Genomic DNA, 17,180 nt, shown 5'->3' with positions numbered 1-17,180 from the left:
GTCATACCATGTCTATACTTTAAAAAATATATTTTTTCAAGATAAGAAAATTAAGTAAATGTCAACGTCAGAACCTGGGAAAATTTAACAAATCACGCGTGCGTGTTACAATAATACAAATGTAACAATGGAAGTTTGAACCGGTACCTCATAAACATCAGTGTTCAAACAGCGTTTTTATGTAAAAAGAGCATAAATACACATGAAAATGTTATTATCGATGTCACCCTAAGTAATACATTTTTGAGAAAACGGATTGTTGTGAGCTTAAACAAAGGAGTCTACACAACTGAAATAGGGAGGGGAGTGGTTGAAGGCTTGACACTGACGTTTTACGTTGTATCCTGATACCTTCAATGGCTTCGCAAATATTAAGTTTAAGTCATAACCAACCTTCGTAATACAAGTCGGAAAGGGACCCTAATATTTCTTTCACATAATCTTTACTTTAATATTTTTACTGTTGTATGTTCTTCCAGACAGGTTATTAATTAAATTTTGGTGTATACCAATTACTTAATAACTTAAAAGTGCGCTTCTTTCCAGTCAACTGCCCGCACCCCCCAGTGTAATGTGAAATGTCCAAGTCTTCTCGAGTCCATGAAGGCAGCACCAGTGTCTCGGCCCTGTGGATTGAGGACGTAGCACAGACAAGCTCGTCCTCCGCTCTATGCTGCAGATGTTTGTGAGACAGTAGGTTGTTTACCTGCACTGTTTATATTCCTACGAAAATTTAATAATGGAAGGAAATGTTTGCAACATCCAGGTGCTTCTTCGGGCTGCTGAGTTTCTCGAGAGGAGAGAGCGAGGTTGGTATTTAATGTAAACTATCGGCGCTGGAGGGTAGTTACTTGTTTATAACAAAAACAATAAACTGCACAAATACGCTTTTTTAGCTATACTCGCAAAATATAACCCTGTTACAAAATAGTCGGAAATTGTTCGAAATCTGATCGATATTCTCGACTGAAGGGTTACTTTGAGCGATCTGTGGCGTTTGACTCAGTGACCTACATATCGGTGGCATCATTGTAGTCTAAGGCGCCAATCTGGACGAGTTTGAAAATGAATCCGGGCAACGCTGAGCGGTCGTCGTTACGATGACTGAAAGTTAGGCTGAAAGAGAGCTCCACTACAAGTTTCAATAATTTTTACGCTGTGTGAACGTTATATCTGTTGTTTTTCATTATGAACCTGGAAAACCAGTTTGATAATAGCGACTAGATAGAGCGATGGCGCCAAAAAGATTGAAAGAAAAAAAAAGATCCAGCTGATGACAGCGGACTGAGTTTTTGTCCTCCTGATTTTCTCCTCAGCGCTAATATTATCATACAGCATTGTCACGCAATGCTAATACCAGTTCATTTGCAGCCCCTGACTAAAAACATGTAACACTTTGAGAAAACTTCATATTTGACGTTTTTTTTCCGATGTACGCGGTGTTTTTGTCTATGATCATTGTCTAACAGCTCTTTTCCTGTGCAGAGGCAGAACATGGATATGCTTCACTCCTGCCTCTCAGTCCAGGTCAATCTGATAAAAGAAGCAGACAGAAGAGCAAGAGGATATCTGCTAGTGGCAATAGGTGAATACATTATGTAACAGACAACTGACAAGAGGGTGTGGCTGTGTGTGTGACTTTCAGTTTTCATAAAAACACCCTGTTAAAAATAACACTCAGGCGTGAATTTTTATATATTTTTGTTTGTTTTCTTTAAGTGTTTTCAACACTAATGTGTGTTTGTGTTGTTTTTTTTCTGTATCTGTAGATCAGTTCACAACGAGCTGGAGAAAAACAGGTAATGAGACATTTTCCACAACAATAAACAATATTACAGTATATTAGATTTCTCTTGACTTAGTGTCACCATTTGTTGCTGTGTATAGACGAGCTCAGCTGAGGCACTGTTTGGAGCAGCTGAAGAAACAGGTTCCTCTGTCATCGGACTCCGTGAGGAACACCACTCTCAACTTGCTGAGACAAGCCCAGCTTCACATAAAGGTCTCCACATTAAAATAGTCCCAAGTTCAGATTCAAGAGTCCCCTTTATGTTGTTTTTGCTTTAACCCTTCTTGTTTGTGCATCACTTCAGAAGCTGCAGGAGCAGGACGAGCGTGCAGAGCAGCTTAAGGGACGCCTACGCTGGGAGCAGAGAGAGCTGCAGGTTCGGCTGGAGCAGCTGCAGCGAGGCACTGAGAGGATGAGGAACAACAGCCAGGGCTCCACCATGTCCTCTGAGAGATCAGACTCTGACAGAGGTAAGCACATGAAGAGCCTCGCCTCAGCTTTTTATGCCAATAAACAAAATCTCAGAATATATATTTCATTTTTATTCTTACATTAAAAACCCTTGTTGCCCAGGTAGTGATGGAAATTAAAACTTGAAGCAAAGGCGATATAAATATTGAATGTTGAGATGAGAAAAAAAAAAAATCTTTAGCCTCAAGTTGAAACGAGTCATATTTCCGTCTGCTAATGCGTTTGATCTGTGGTTGGTTTTGCTACAGAGGACGTGGAAGTTGATGTGGAAAGCATCGTGTTTGACTGTGTGGACTCTGACAGACTGAGTATTGCTCACACTGACGCAGACCACTGTTACTCCAGCATGGACAAGCCCTGGCTATGACAGCGGCAAGCATGCAGTGTTTGCCATGTGGACAGGAAGAGGAGAAAACATTCCAAACACACACAAAAAACAAGAAGGACGAGGGAGAAAGATGTTACTGTACAACTGAACACTTTTTTACAGTACTACCTTTTGGCATTCCCTTTTCAAAACGACTAAATAAGCGAAGTGAATCCATTTGCACTGAACAGCAGTTTAAATCACTGAGTGGGGAATGATGTTGTATTATGTTTTGTCATCAGCTGTTTATGGTATTCTTTTTTCCCAAAGCCATGAGGTGTTTACTTTCTAATGATCCAAGCATTCATTCTTCTTTAAGGGCTTTTTAAACTTAAATTGGCCTTTGTACTCTACAGCAGTTTTTGCCTTAAGCCAGATTTGGTCAGTTATTCTACACAGCTTTTCCTTAGCACTAAGTTTGTTTTTCAGTAATGTCATGTTTAGCATGCACTTAAAATATTAATCTGGGCTATATTTTGTGTTACTGTCAGTTATTAAGTTAAGTTCGTCATGTATTTAGCTCTTTTTCTTCTGTTGCACATTACGTCCATGCTTTGCACTTGTTTCATCTTGAAGATTTTGGGGGTTTATCCAAAGGAAAATAGTAAACCACAAAAAAACTGGTCACATTTGCACATTGTTATTTGGCCATAAAGTCACATGGCAAATATCAATTTGATGTATTGTTACACAGTTTTATATGTAATTACAAAGAAAAAATAAGCTTCTGTGAAAGTTAAATTGTGTTTCATTCACTAATATTAGCTGGTTCTGAAGTGTTGGCCATCAAAGTTTGCTTGTGCTTTTCAAGATGGTAATTATGCATTAAATTTAACCAGTCAGTATGTACTTGTAATGTATGTGATCAATGCTTTATTACAAATACAAATAACTGAAGGTGCTTTTTCCCCATTTCACTTTCTGTATTATGCAAGATGCCTTATTTGAGTCTTTTTCTCCACCCAGTAATATCATGTAGCATTTTTGTACTGGTGTAAGCTCTTTTTTTTTCTTTTTAAACAAATAAATATTTTCTATATTTGTTGTGTTTCTGGTTATTTGGCTTTAAAACGAGGAAGGATTTTCCAAGTTTTGAGTCCTTGATGTTAAGGTCTGACAATGTTTCTGTCCTGTTGTATTGGTTTATAGATGCACACAGATATACAACTCTCACAAAAGACATCACAGCATCGTGATTAGAAAATGTTCATTTATTCATAAGCTCATATTCCTTAAATAGAGCTAGAAATATCGTGTTGCATGAGTTGTATCGCCAGCGCCATGATTAACCTGTACAGCAAGTGCTCTTGAATCTAGCTGATAACGATCCACAGCTCTGACCAGAGTTATCAGAGATGCTTAGCGAGTATTTCTTGTTGAACTATTGCCAACAATTGCCTTCATCAGCTGATAAACCTCAGCCCAAAGCAATGAGATAATCACTTTTAGAACTAATTGGATGAACTGAACTAACAAAAACATAACCATATGCGAAAGAAACAACACATAACTGAATCATAAAGCCTTAATCACACATTTTTAATCAATGCAACTACTGCACTGTCAGGAATAAGCGAGTTATGACGAGACAAACAGCGGAAGAGTGAAAAGCAAACACTGGTGGGCACAGAGATTGAGCAAAGGTTTAAGGAACACTTCCAGTGTTGGCTGACATCCTTTATATGGCGCCCTGGGACATATCTAACCACTCATTTCCTAGATTTCTTGCTGTGGTAAATTGTGAAATGATGCGGCATCAGAGGTATAATAGTAAACTCAGTGATGTGATCAGGGAGGCTGGAACAGGCTCTTGAACCCAGCTCAGGCCTTTTATGGTCCACCCACCATTTCAGCTGGATGCATCCTCACAGAGGTGTTAACTATGGCTGGGATGTTGGTCTTGACCCAGTACTTGACTGAACAAGAGGGAGTTAATGTGAATTTGTCCCAGTATCAGTGGCTGCAGAATCCAGTAGCTCATCATACATATTGCTTCTTCTGGGCATGTGAGGCGAGGTCCTTGGCTTTCTCTTTAGCTGCCAGTGCTGTCTCTCTTGCCCGCTCCGTAGCAGTTTCTGCTAAGGTTCTGGAGGGAGTTTCACCTGCACAAGCACAAATTGTTGCTCTTAATTACATAGATGAAGGATTTCATACTGTTGAAGAAAATTAGTCTGTACCAGACTAAAAAAGGCATGCAGTCTGTGTTGTCATTTTGTTTTGGTCACTGGTTTCCTAGCAACACTCAAGAGCAAAAATAAAAATCTTTATAGAAAGCTTTTAGCTAAAAATGTACGATGGAAATAAAGAAGTAGCTTTGGGTGTTTAGTAGGTGAGGCGACCAGAGCGGTGATTTTCTAGTTAAGTTTATTGCCATTTTAGCTGGAGAAACCTTCATGTTTCTGCTGTTATCACAAGTAAAATCCTGTTTTTCGGCTAAACTTGCCCAACAGCTTTCACACAGTGTGACAGAAAACAGCCAGCACTTATTTTACTTGCAGTTTCAGCCGTTTCATTATGTTTCATTCCACAGATTCATTTATATTTTTTGGTTTGGCTGTAGTGGGACCAAACTTAAAATTATGTATTTAAACAAGTTTAGAAAATAAATATTTTAGTTTTTTTTTTGCCCATAGTCTACAAAAAAATTTGTTTATCTATCTCTTAATGCATCTTCTCGAAGCCCATGTGACCTTTGCCATCTTCTACCTGATCTTTTCTAACCAAACTTGAACTTATTTTCTACCCAGCATCAGGATATCTTTTTCTAAACTGTTTTTTTAGAGTAATCCTGTCCTAATAAAATCCCATTTCTACAAAAATGTTAGTTTGTTTTAAACTGACAGTCATAAAACTGACAGTAAATACAAAGAAACATGGAATAAGCGACTAAATAAAAATTTACCTTGCATTTTGGCAAGCACATACTCAAAGCCTTTCATTGTTTTTGTGACACTAGTCTTGAATCTTGCCAGACCAAATTCCTGGAAAAAGAGCAAAAAGAAAAGTCAACCGAGACAGAAGAAGATTCTTTCAGTATGCAACAGTACATAACTCACATTGTCACGTATTAATGTTGACCAGAGCATGGCAGCAATAAAGAACTACTCGACTCCTCATCATAAATCATTCAGTAATTCAAGACCAGCCTGGCAGAAAGCTACAACTGCTCAGCTGTTGCATCTTAACATTGTGTATTATGTTACTAATTTTACACAATAAAAGACAGGTGGGCGAGTCTCCCTTTCAGACACCACACACTACTGTCTCTGGGTTGTTCCACTTTACTGACCTGAATAGCTCTAGAAAGCCCATAGACGTTGGAAGAGATCCAAGCTTCTCTTGTAATCTCCGTCCAGCCACCATTCTCAGGGTTAATGTGGTACTGACATCTCTCCTCCACAGACTGGCACAGAGCGTACACAACAAGCACAAAACAAAAACAACATGAGTCCATGCTTTTGATTTCTGTAGCCCTGTAGTGCTTATGGAAGGAAAAAATGAAGGTACCATAAGGCGAGCATGGCTGATGTTCCATGTTAGTGTGGTCATGGTCCTTTTCTGAGGGTCCACAATGGAGTCCTCAATGATGTATGCTGAGCTGGCCATGTGCTTCGGAAGATACCGCTCCATCCAGCGAGGCGCACGGCTAGTTTTGGTCAAGAGACGTCTGGAAATGAGGCAGTTGGTCTGGGTCACCTCTCGAAAAATGATATCCTCTGTCAAGACATGGTTACTGTGGGCAAAGAAAAACGTTAAAATCAGGACAATTAGGAAAACCCTGTAAAAATCATGGTTTTGGTCAAGCAACAGTTCCGAATCCATAGATATTTCATGTGCAATAAAAATAAATAAATTTAAAAACTTGCAAGACTCTTTGCAACTTCTCTGCATTATAATTCAGAAAGACGTGTTTAAAAACTCTGGAAATTGTGAATGTAAGGAAACTATTCATATTGCTTAAAGCAACAAATATTCACTGCTGCAACTTTTTACTGTAAAATCAACATTCTGCATTAATCGAAAATGAGCTCAGTAAAATGCCAGAAGTTGATTAAAAAGTTGAGTTTATTCTATGAGGGGAGCGTTTGAGACATTATTCAGAATTACCCTCTCACAGACACGTAAGTCATTCAAACATCATACTAAAACCTCTCGTACATCATACTGAAATCATTCACACATTATAATGAAAACTCTCATCCACAACGCTGAAACTGTCTCTTATATATTATACTGACATTTTCTCTAATATACTGAAATCATTCACACATTATAATGAAAACTCTCATCCACAACGCTGAAACTGTCTCTTATATATTATACTGACATTTTCTCTAATATACTATACTGAAATGCTCTTATACACTATACTGAAATCATTCACACACTATAGTGAAATTTCTGAAATCACATTTCACTAGTATGTATGAAAGGAATTCTACTAGTGTGTGTGAGAGGGAATTTCACTTGAAAAGGAAGAGGAATTTGCTTTTACAGCGTTTTAAGCCCCTAACCCCAAGAATGTGGACATTGTAATTACACATTTATAAAGAATTTCTAAAATTACAAAGTCAACGTATTAAAAGTTAACTGCACTTTTTGTGACTCTGAGAATGCAGTGACCACAGTTTCCTTTATTAATTCAAAATATTTAATTTCATCAGCTTATCTGAGATGAGTTCAGGCCCAGAAAAGGCCAGTCTCACATATGCCACAATTAAACTTTGCAATACACTTATATGACAGACTCTGCATGTCAAAGTTTTTACAAGATCCTGAACCCTGACTCTGCCCTCCTTAGGATGTTCCTCCATGTTGCTTTCAATAAAAATGTCTGCTAAATTAACTGTCTAACATAATAAAAAATAACTCAACATTCAATATATTTTCTCAGCTTAAAAGAAGTTTTTTTTTCTAAGACATGATCTAAGCTAGTTATACCACGCTGTTTGGAGAAAAACATGAAGTAAAGAAAACCAGGGGTAAACAGAGGTGTCAAGTAATGAAAAATACTTTGTTACCCTACTCAAGTAGAAGTTTTGGGTAGCTATACGGTAGTTGAGTAATTATTTTTCAGTTTTTACTTCTACTCCTTACATTTTTACACAATTATCTGGACGTTCTACTCCTTACATTTTAAAATGGTCTCATCACTCCTATTTGATTTTGGCTTATTTTCACTGATGCTTGTCAACTTAAAAAAAGAATAGAGTGAATCTGACTGTGGTTGGATGAGACGTATAACATAATATTCCAACAGCCTATTGGTTTGTAGGCTACGTGATGCAGGCCTGGACTGGCCCACCAGAGAAGTGGGACAATCCCGATTGGCCTTCCTGACACCGTCTCATGCCCACAGACAATTTGTTCTTGTCAGTTGTTACCAATAATGCCGATCAGTCCAAATGACAGTAATAAAGTTTTTATTGTTTGAATAATCAACACGGGCAAAGTACACAGAGGTAGAACAGCTGGGAGGCAGAGGAACGTGGTGGTGAAAGTGGGCCTTTTGTTTACCTGTAATATTACCTGGTACTGGTACTGGTAATAATACCTGGTACTACCCGCGTTAAAAAAAAAAAAGCCTTTTTTGTAAATATTTCTATGGTTTGTTGCAGTAGTGTGATATCGCTCATAAGCCCAAACAGAAAAGCCACTGAACCTTGGATATACAGGAAGTCTTATATTGAATTTCCTGGTGTAACCTGGATAAAGTTCTAGTTAATGTGTGCTGTGTTAAACTGACAAGTGGATATTGTAATACTCAGATTGCTTGGCTATATTAGTTTGTACACATTTACTGTGGATAACTGTTTTTTTTTTCAAACTGTTGAAATAATTGCAAAACTGTGCCAATAAGGAATATTTTATTAGCCCAGGTTAAATGCAGATGAAGGAACTTTTTGACTTAAACTGTGTTTATCTGGATGTAAACGATGCAACTGCAGATTTTTAAATACTTGGTTAAATGTTGACATCTGAATTTTTTGTTCTCTCCATATGGAGTGTGTATTTGTGTTGTCTTTTTCAATAAATCAATCAAGGTTTATTGTCATTACACATAAGTACAACAAGATTTAAATGCTTGGCCTTAAAGTGCAATCACAGAAAACACAAATCATATAAAAGACAGTGACATAAAGGCCAGACAACATTCAATAATTAGTGCACAACCTGAGATAATGGAATAAAAGTGAGGTGTGTGTGTTATAGGAGCTACATAAACAATAGATTGGTAGACAGGAACAGTTAGTGTATGTTTGCATCCAGCAGGGTAATGACTCTAGGGTAAAATGTGTATTATTTATAAATATTATAACAACACTTTATTTTATTGCATAAAAATTTTAGTGGGTCCTGCTGAACCAAACCTATCTCCACAGGTGCTGCCTGAAAAAGTTTAGGAACCCCCTCTGAATGTAGGAGTCCTGCTGTGACTATTAGGGGGGAGAAAAGAACTGGATTGATGGCTGATAGTTTTGTGTGAATGTCTGTCTATATGCAGTAATGAACTTTGGTGATGATTTAACCTGCATGTGCACACTTGCACAAGTGTGAGCATATGCGTGCCGTTTATAAGTTGGGATAACTTTTTGTTCCAGTCCTGCCCTTATGCGATCCATCGCACCTGTGCACGGAGTAGTGCACTATAGGCTCCTGTGGCTCAGCCTCAGCTTTTGGCCTTAATGGCATTTTTTGAAACCAGTACATCTACACCTTTATTTTACTGAATAAAAAGCTTGAGTTGATAGTTCAGCTTCTACAGAAGTCTTTTTAAACTTCTACTTAAGTAATAAATGTGAGTACTTTTGACACCTATGGGGGTAAATCTGTATTCAGAAACTCAGTAGTCTCCTCGACCTTACCTGTAAGGGTTGGGATATCGCTGCCAAAAAGCAATGCAAACTTGGTCCCAGGTGGTTTTTAGCAAACCTGCGCAGCAAAAATACTTCACCATTGTTCCCCTGGTTTACTCTGGCAGTCTCCTGTGGAGACACAGAACAAAGAAAAAGTATTGGTTTGCCTGCCTGATGGAAATGTTTTTAAAAGATAAGGCAAGGGGACCCAGGAGAAATATTGACAACTGTAGCTGACATCAAACACACAATGAAATAGTTCTCGGTTGATAAAGTAGCAGTTCAGACGGCTTAAAAAGCTTTAGTTTACGTTATACTACGTGTCAACATTCCCAACAAGTATATAAAAAATGTCACATGTGAACAAAGACACCTTAACGTGATTTTATGTATAGAAAATTATATATATTTAAACATGTTTTTTTACAGCTCATTCTAGCTAGCATTACAATGCAGCTTTCTGACATAACTGCGTATTACCTTATAAATACACCTGAGTCAGCTGGTATGACTGTCAACAACCTGTTTTTTTTAACTGTTACAACCACATACTGATATATATTCAATCAATGAGAAGCTAACATCAGATAAAGCCTGTCTTGCGCATTTGTCACGTACACGCTTCCTAGCTTCCTGGTTAGCACAAGCTAGCCTAGCATGCTGCTAATCTCATGAATGAATGGCACACGGCACCACGAAAATGTCACGAACAAATATCGGTAAATAAACATTTTTAAGTCAGTTCAGAGGTAAATGTGGTTTACCTGCAAAGCGACACTATTCACAAGGTCAGAATTAACATTTCATGCTACTATACGGATGAACTTCACTGTACAGCAACCATCCAGCCATGTCAAACGTGACTGTGCCAAGAGAGAAAAGGTCAAACATCTACAACATATCCGGTAGATGGCGTAGCTGTGAATTCCTTTGTGAACGCTAGAGGGCAGCAGGGGACCGTGCAAAATGACGCACAGAACTACTGCATATATTAAAGTTGTAGTCTGTTTTGAAATGTTTAAATAACTTCAAGTGGGATCTGTGAGTCTTCTTTGAAAATGTGACGGGCAGGACATAACCATTTAATTTCGAGTCCACGATGCAAAACCAATTATTAAAATATTATGGTAAATCTGACACAGAATGCTATTTCAGAAAGCAAAGATTCAGGCAAAACCCTCACACATCCACTGTGATGCCTAATGGGTGTGATGGCTCTCATAGCTCTAAGCTTAATGTTGCTTTGCTGGCGGTTCTGATAAAAGCTTGGAGCTTCCATCATAGTCTAAATTGCATAAAGGAGCAAAGGTTCAAACAGGAAACGAAAAATGTGGGTGCCAAAAGCTAGCAATACATATGCAATATTTTTTTATTATTTATTTATTTTTGTTTTTTTTCAAGATGTACAGATGGATTTTTCATTTGTTAGTTTCAAAGAAGTATCCTTTCTGCATATTGAAGGTACATCCAGAATGCATGCACCGGATAACTGGACTACTGTATATCCTCAAAAGAATTGAGTCAGGGTGCTGCTAAAGAAGTTATATTCCATTTTACTATACACTCAGATGGATCTGGCATTTACCCTACACACACAAGCCAAGATTGCTTTATTTGACATGGAGACACAAATAATATCTCTTAATGTACAAATCAGGTATGGGGTTTACTGTTGAGGCTCAGTATGTGCGCCCAGAGGAGCTCTGGTTGATTAATGTCTGTGTTCATAAAGACCATCAACAAGGACACTTCAGATGCAGCTTAATGAACACTGAGTTGCCCATTCTTTTCACATCTTCTCAAATCAGCTTCTGTAATGAAGATATCAACAGCACATTCCTCATTCTTCACACAGGTCACTGGTTTTCAATCCTATTCCTCTGAAAACAGTCCCGCTGGTCCATCTAATCAGGAACAGCTGGTTGCCAGGTGAAGACAATTAACTTCCTGTTTGGATGGAAAATTGGTGATAGCACCCCCATTCGAATTCAGGGACAAGGATTTATGTTATTCAGCTAGAACACTGTCATTAATCCAAGTCATAGGATTAATTAAGTGAGAATCATACAAATATTTAGAGCAGCCAAGAAATAGAGTGAAAGTGTGTAAAATTCAGCTCCTACTGTCACAATAAATTACTGTCTTCCCTCAAGTAAATATATTAATTTGGACATTATTTACCAACAAGAATTTCGCATTTACAGAAGAGCACAGTATACATTAGTTCCGAGTTTTATAGCACTCACGTAAACATTTTAAACACATATCTGAATAAGTTTGACGTTTCACTATTAACATTCACATAGGAAAGAAGAGCCTACATTAAGCAAATTACATGCAAAGCTTTTGGCCCTTTTCAGTGACATAAAAACTCAAGATCAGACCATTCAAGTTAAAAAGGCTACTTCTGAACCACACTCTCTGCAAAACAGAGGTGGGCTTAATGTGCTCATGTTCTACTGCCCTTTTATATTGTGCATCTCTCACACAGCAGTGGGAGGGTGTCCCCCGTTACGACCATTCAGAGTCATCTTTCGTATGGAGCGTGTCCTGAACGAACCTTCCGGATGGAAAGAATCGGGCTTGTCCTCGCAACGGAACACCATGAGGAAGCCGTTCCTGTAGTTCTTATTCATCCACCCATACAGAAGAGGGTTGGTAAAAGTCGAACACATAGCCACAATATGGAACACTGTGTAAAAGAGTTTATACTCCTTGAACCTGAGTACCAGATCCAGATCGCTGGCCAGCTGGAACACATGAAAAGGCAGCCAACAGGTGGCAAACACCACCACCACCAGCGCCAGCATCTTTGTGGTCTTTTTACGTCGATTGATGCTGTCGTTACGGCTGGAGGGGCTGACGTGATTCTTCAGTTTGATCCATATGCATATGTAAGCATAACTGATGATGGCTAAGGGAATAATGTACTGTAGGAGAAGCATTAAGAGGCTGTAGATGACTCCATCCCTGTTGGTCCCGTTGGGCCACTTCTCAGAGCAGACAGCGATGCGCAGGTTGATTGAGGAGATCTCTTCATTGCGGTATTCTCTAAAGATGGCCAGGGGTGCTGCCAAGACAGCAGATATAGTCCAGGTGAATGCCATAATGAGGAGGCTGGAGCGCCAAGTCAGACGCCGACCCAGGTGGAAGACGATGCAGCGGTAACGCTCCAGAGCTATGACAGTCAGGGTCAGGATAGATACATGCACACTCAGGGCCTGGGCAAAGGGCACCATGTGGCACAACACAGCCCCAAACTTCCACTCATCCAGCAGTGTGTAAACCAATGTGAAGGGTAGGCAGAGAGTGTTTACAAGAAGGTCTGCTAGAGCCAGATTAGCTATGAAGAAGTTGGTCACTGTCCGCATGTTTTTGTAGCGAACAATCATGTAGATGACAAGAGAATTGCCCAGCAGCCCCAGCAAGATGATAAATGAATAAGCTGTGATCAAGGTGATCTGGACCGCAAGGTGCTTGGTGATGTCTTTGTGGAAACCAGGTGGGTGTAATCCCGTGCTGTCGTTAAACAGAAAGGAGGGATCGGTTTCACCAGCCTCTCCCTCTCCTGTGCTGTTGGAGATGTCTGGTGGGCTCATTTTACTGGAAGGGCCTAGATATTCAGGCTGTGCCGATACCTGAGTAGAAAAAAAACACACAAAACAGAGCAGTTGTTTGAGAAAAGATAAGCAGAATATCACTTTAAACAGTGAAAAGAAATTAAAATAGAAGGTGTTAAAAACATTTGAGTTTATGGTTTTTATGTAATTCTAATTTTACTCTCCAATTTACGATTCTCAAAGCATCAGATCTGCATTGCCTGTCAGTGAAAGCACTGTGAGATACACACCAGTCACTTGCTTAACCAGAAGGGTTTAACATACTCCAATATACTTATCTTCTTCTAAAGAAACCCCCCTGAGTGTACTTAAATACTGCTAAATGACCCACCCCAGAGGTATCACTTCTCAAAGTACAAACCCTGGATCTCTCTGGCCATGAATGAGAGGTTTTTCTCTCTCTTCTCCAGGTGTGTTACACCTTCCATTTAGTCCCGCTATTACATACAACAATAACCTTTGTCAGTCTTAGAAATGAGATAAAACCAAGCTGCTGCATGTGTGATGTAGTCTAATTTACTTTGTTTTGACTGTTATTTCTTCCTCCACTTAAGAGTCTCAGCGAAAGCAAACCTTGAAATTACATAAATAATATGCAATTATTTACCAGGAAGGAGTATAGCTTGCATTGCAGATGTCACATTGGTATAAAAGCTTTCTGGTATTTAACTCACGAGTACAGAAACAGTGCAATCAAGAAGATAAGAAAATTCTCTGATGCATGAAGTCAAATTATTATAATAACTGCTCAATTATTGCATTGAAGAGTTTTGTGTCCTGAAAAGAAAAGAAAATGAAATCCAGGTGGCGTGACAGTGCGAGATAACATCTGAGAGAAAATTAGCTCGCTTTGTACTGGAGTGTTCCACACTCAAGCTAAACCAGACCACGTTTTTGCTTCAAGATATTTATATTGAAATATCATTAACTGTACAGGTAGTTTTTCTGTTTGTGTACAACTTGCAGTTTTTTTCTTTAGGAGCACTTGTGCCATTATTAACACTAAAGGAAAATGATGGCAGAAGCAATAAGGAGGAGTCAGCCAGTTTAAAGATGGATCATTAGAGCTGCAGGCTGGTTGTGTACACATGCTGCAGCGCACAAATAGACTGTGGGCCTAATATTCAGAATTTCAGTAAAATAAAGAAAAAGTAGTTCACTTTCTTGTCATCTTTGCCAGTTTAAATGGCTATGGCACAGAGCTGCTGCTGAATATTGATTGTGAGTGTGTAGAAAAACTGCTGCCATGGTTTGGTTCTGAGGTAAAAGTTCTGTATCCTTATGAAGTTGAATTTCTCTATTATTCATTTCAAGCTCAGGAGGAAGCTCTTAAAAAATCAAAAGCCCTCATAGTTTTAGGGAACTGATGTAAAAAAGTGGAGACTTGTCATTTTGTTTCTATTTGCAAACCTGAATTGACTATATACAGTCACATGGTTAACACTCAATTCTTAAAGTTTTCTTTCTGTAGGAAAGAACTGAAGCAAACCAGGACACAATTTAGTGAGACGTAACCTCTTTGGTGACAGACACTCTGGTTGCTCTGGGGATTCAGTCTACATAAATGACTGTCTGACAGAGCTTATTTCCACAATCTAGCTCACATGCTGCTTCAATATTTGAAAAAAAAAAGCAATTGGATTTGTTGATACAATATCCTTTCTAAGCTTGTGGCATTAATGATAAATAAGCCTATAGTCTTTGCAGCTGATTTAAATAAATAAAGAGGATGATAAAGGTTTATAGAAGTATAGTGTATGTGTAATTCCCTGAAACAACAACAACAACAACAACAACAATAATAGTAATAATAATAATAATAATAATAATAATAAAGCATTCACACATCATTTGCATGACTTAAAAACCAGAATGAAATAAAAGCACTTTCTCATATGTCATGAAACGACTGCCAGGACCAATCAAATCCCTTAGGTACCACAGTAAAAGTGACCATGAGCACTGAAGCGTTGCAGCTCCAGTAACCCAAAGAGCATGCACTCCCTGCCTGAACCCTCTGTCACCAGCGCGCACAAGAGAATGAGGTAAAGATTTGTCAGGGAGTTTGCAGGCGACATTTGGATTTTACTAATCCCTGGTAATCTGTCAAAAAGCACATTTTTGTCGGATCAGATGCCATAACGTCATATAATACCATACACCTGCTGGGAAAAGAATCCATCCTAACCGGATTCTAGCAAAGTACTGCAGTCAGATTTTAATGAGGCAAATCACTGCTAATCAGCTATGTATTGATGCGTAATTTGTACCATTTATTCAACTTATTCAGCGGTGCGCATTCAAATATCTCCAACTGAGCTCTCAGAGCTTATTCAACAGACTAGACAGGTGCAAAACGCTTTGCTTCCAAGACATGTACATGTACGCTATTTGGATACCTGATCACCCTACCTTTAAAATTTAATTTCATATCCAAATTACGCACATGTAACAGTTCCAGTAACTACAGGTTACGCGGTTGCATAAAAACATAGAAATTCACATTTTACACCTGCGGATCACATTTTTATCACAAAACTAACCTTGCACTATCAATTAAAAGTCTGTAAGAACGCAATCCGCATATCAGTGGACTCACCTTTCCCCCTATATCTCCTTTGGAAAGCGAGTCTTCACTCGAGAGCGGCATGGAACAAGTGGGGGATATCCTGAAGCTCCTCCCAGGCTGTGGTGCGCATCTTGTGCCTCCACAGTGCGTTCCCGACTCCGATCAACCTGATTCCGTGTGAGCGTCCACATCTGTGCCAGGGACCGTCACTGAGACCTGCGCAAGGTTTGCGCCTTGTAGATTTCATTTGGAAAGTAAGGCATCTGTGTCATCTATAGATAATCCCATTAATATAGTTTAATATCAGAAAATACAGTTTAAATAGCCAGCACAGACGTCACTTCTACAGTTCCATCATTTATTATAACCTTTTCTCACTTTGTTCCTTATAGGGCTGCATCTCTCCCTGTTGTTCTCGTGCACAGTATTGAATGAACTTTGGAACAATTCAGGGCTGTAAAGCTAATCCTCCAATTGTTTTATTTGACTGTCCTCATCACTGTTGTCAGTTCTGCTCTCAGACGAGCCTTTTAAAGTGCTCATGGCACAATTTCTTGTGCTGCATAAACCAAAATCAGATAAAGATGATTTGGCTGGAAGATGATAAAGATGGTAAAAATAGTTTGTGAGTTTATTTCAATAAGCTCCTATGGCAACCAAAAATAGATTAAACTTTTTTTTGTTTTTTCTTCCCCAATACATTGTTGTTTTTAGCTTGAGCAGACATACACATGCATGCAGTGACAATTTTTTTTTATGTCAGATAGCTTAAAGAAAAATGATTCAATTAGTGAGTAGTGTTTGATGGTTAAAAAGAATAAACATCTAATTAAAATTTATATGATGTATGATGCAAATTGTGTTTCAGATTTTGTTTGTCTTAATAGGTAGAAAAACACAGAACTACGTTCTGCACAAGGATATGTTTTTGTCTTCCCTGAGACTTTTTTCTGCATTTCCCTGAAGGCTGTTTAGAGTTGCTCAAGTTTATTGTTCACACAGCACCACTAATGGCATCCTTGAATCTTCTCACCTTTTTCTTAGCAGTGTAGATTAACCTTATTGATTTGGAAAAGCTGCCACTAGGCCTCAGTCCATTCTTTTGATAATGAGAGCCACCCCCGGGCCTGCACACGCAACGGGTCACTCAGCAGTCAAGATGGAGAGTTCTCGTAGGTTGTAGAGAGTCAGGAGGAGATTTCACTGTGGCACTGCAGAAAAGTTCTGATTGGTCTCAGTTCAGCCATCTTTTCTCTTTCATTAAATGACTTGTGTTTGCAGCAACTGTCGAGTTGCAGACTGAGTGAACCCTTCAGACTTTCAACAAAATCTTCTGCAAAAGATTGTCCTTTATTATAGGGAAGGAAATGATACAAGATTATATATCTCTGAGTGGCAAGGTGATGTAAAACTCACTTTTTGGTATCTAGAGTCAGGCTAGATTGATACCCTGGCTGCAGTACCTGCAGCTTAATGCTTCCAGTCACAGTTGATCAGTCTTGCACAT

General features: G+C 38.8%; 3 protein-coding genes across 4 annotated transcripts; 1 reads left to right on the top strand and 2 right to left on the bottom strand.

The window, feature by feature from the left end:
* Nucleotides 1–642: 642 nt before the first annotated feature.
* Nucleotides 643–3,669, top strand: mxd3 (MAX dimerization protein 3). The gene is made up of 6 exons (XM_041990448.1): nt 643–809; nt 1,486–1,585; nt 1,770–1,799; nt 1,888–2,002; nt 2,094–2,259; nt 2,509–3,669. The coding sequence occupies exons 1-6, from the start codon at nt 740–742 to the stop codon at nt 2,625–2,627; spliced, it is 600 nt and encodes a 199-aa protein (XP_041846382.1). The 5' UTR covers nt 643–739; the 3' UTR covers nt 2,628–3,669.
* Nucleotides 3,670–3,820: 151 nt separating this feature from the next.
* prelid1a (PRELI domain containing 1a) lies at nt 3,821–10,373 on the bottom strand. 2 transcript variants are annotated; one of them, XM_041990446.1, is made up of 6 exons: nt 10,249–10,373; nt 9,494–9,613; nt 6,135–6,360; nt 5,917–6,030; nt 5,530–5,608; nt 3,821–4,729 (listed from the first exon to the last, which is right to left on the bottom strand). In XM_041990446.1, exons 2-6 carry the CDS (start codon nt 9,583–9,585, stop codon nt 4,608–4,610), a joined length of 633 nt encoding a protein of 210 aa, XP_041846380.1. In that variant the 5' UTR covers nt 9,586–9,613; nt 10,249–10,373; the 3' UTR covers nt 3,821–4,607. The 2 variants fall into 2 exon arrangements, with proteins under 2 accessions (XP_041846380.1, XP_041846381.1); XM_041990447.1 differs by having other exon boundaries at nt 9,494–9,610; nt 10,249–10,365.
* Nucleotides 10,374–10,883: 510 nt separating this feature from the next.
* On the bottom strand, nt 10,884–15,768 carry npy7r (neuropeptide Y receptor Y7). Its single transcript, XM_041990443.1, has 2 exons — nt 15,704–15,768; nt 10,884–13,122 (listed from the first exon to the last, which is right to left on the bottom strand). Exons 1-2 carry the CDS (start codon nt 15,752–15,754, stop codon nt 11,968–11,970), a joined length of 1,206 nt encoding a protein of 401 aa, XP_041846377.1. The 5' UTR covers nt 15,755–15,768; the 3' UTR covers nt 10,884–11,967.
* Nucleotides 15,769–17,180: the final 1,412 nt, after the last annotated feature.

The sequence above is a fragment of the Melanotaenia boesemani genome, chromosome 7, assembly GCF_017639745.1.
Source record: "Melanotaenia boesemani isolate fMelBoe1 chromosome 7, fMelBoe1.pri, whole genome shotgun sequence".
Classification (NCBI taxonomy): domain Eukaryota; kingdom Metazoa; phylum Chordata; class Actinopteri; order Atheriniformes; family Melanotaeniidae; genus Melanotaenia; species Melanotaenia boesemani.
This window is presented reverse-complemented; position numbering and strand designations above follow the sequence as displayed.

Bases quoted from the DNA above. Each gene is read 5' to 3' on its own strand.
- npy7r (XM_041990443.1), bottom strand. From the start codon at position 15,754: ATGCCGCTCTCGAGTGAAGACTCGCTTTCCAAAGGAGATATAGGGGGA. The intron at 13,123-15,703 runs GTGAGTCCACTG...TTTTCTACTCAG, and splicing joins AAGGAGATATAGGGGGAAAG to GTATCGGCACAGCCTGAATA.
- mxd3 (XM_041990448.1), top strand. From the start codon at position 740: ATGGAAGGAAATGTTTGCAACATCCAGGTGCTTCTTCGGGCTGCTGAG. The intron at 810-1,485 runs GTTGGTATTTAA...TTTCCTGTGCAG, and splicing joins TCTCGAGAGGAGAGAGCGAG to AGGCAGAACATGGATATGCT. The intron at 1,800-1,887 runs GTAATGAGACAT...TGCTGTGTATAG, and splicing joins AACGAGCTGGAGAAAAACAG to ACGAGCTCAGCTGAGGCACT.
- prelid1a (XM_041990446.1), bottom strand. From the start codon at position 9,585: ATGGTGAAGTATTTTTGCTGCGCAGGTTTGCTAAAAACCACCTGGGAC. The intron at 6,361-9,493 runs GTAAGGTCGAGG...CTTTGCCCACAG, and splicing joins CGATATCCCAACCCTTACAG to TAACCATGTCTTGACAGAGG. The intron at 4,730-5,529 runs GTAAATTTTTAT...GTGCTTGTGCAG, and splicing joins TGTGCTTGCCAAAATGCAAG to GTGAAACTCCCTCCAGAACC.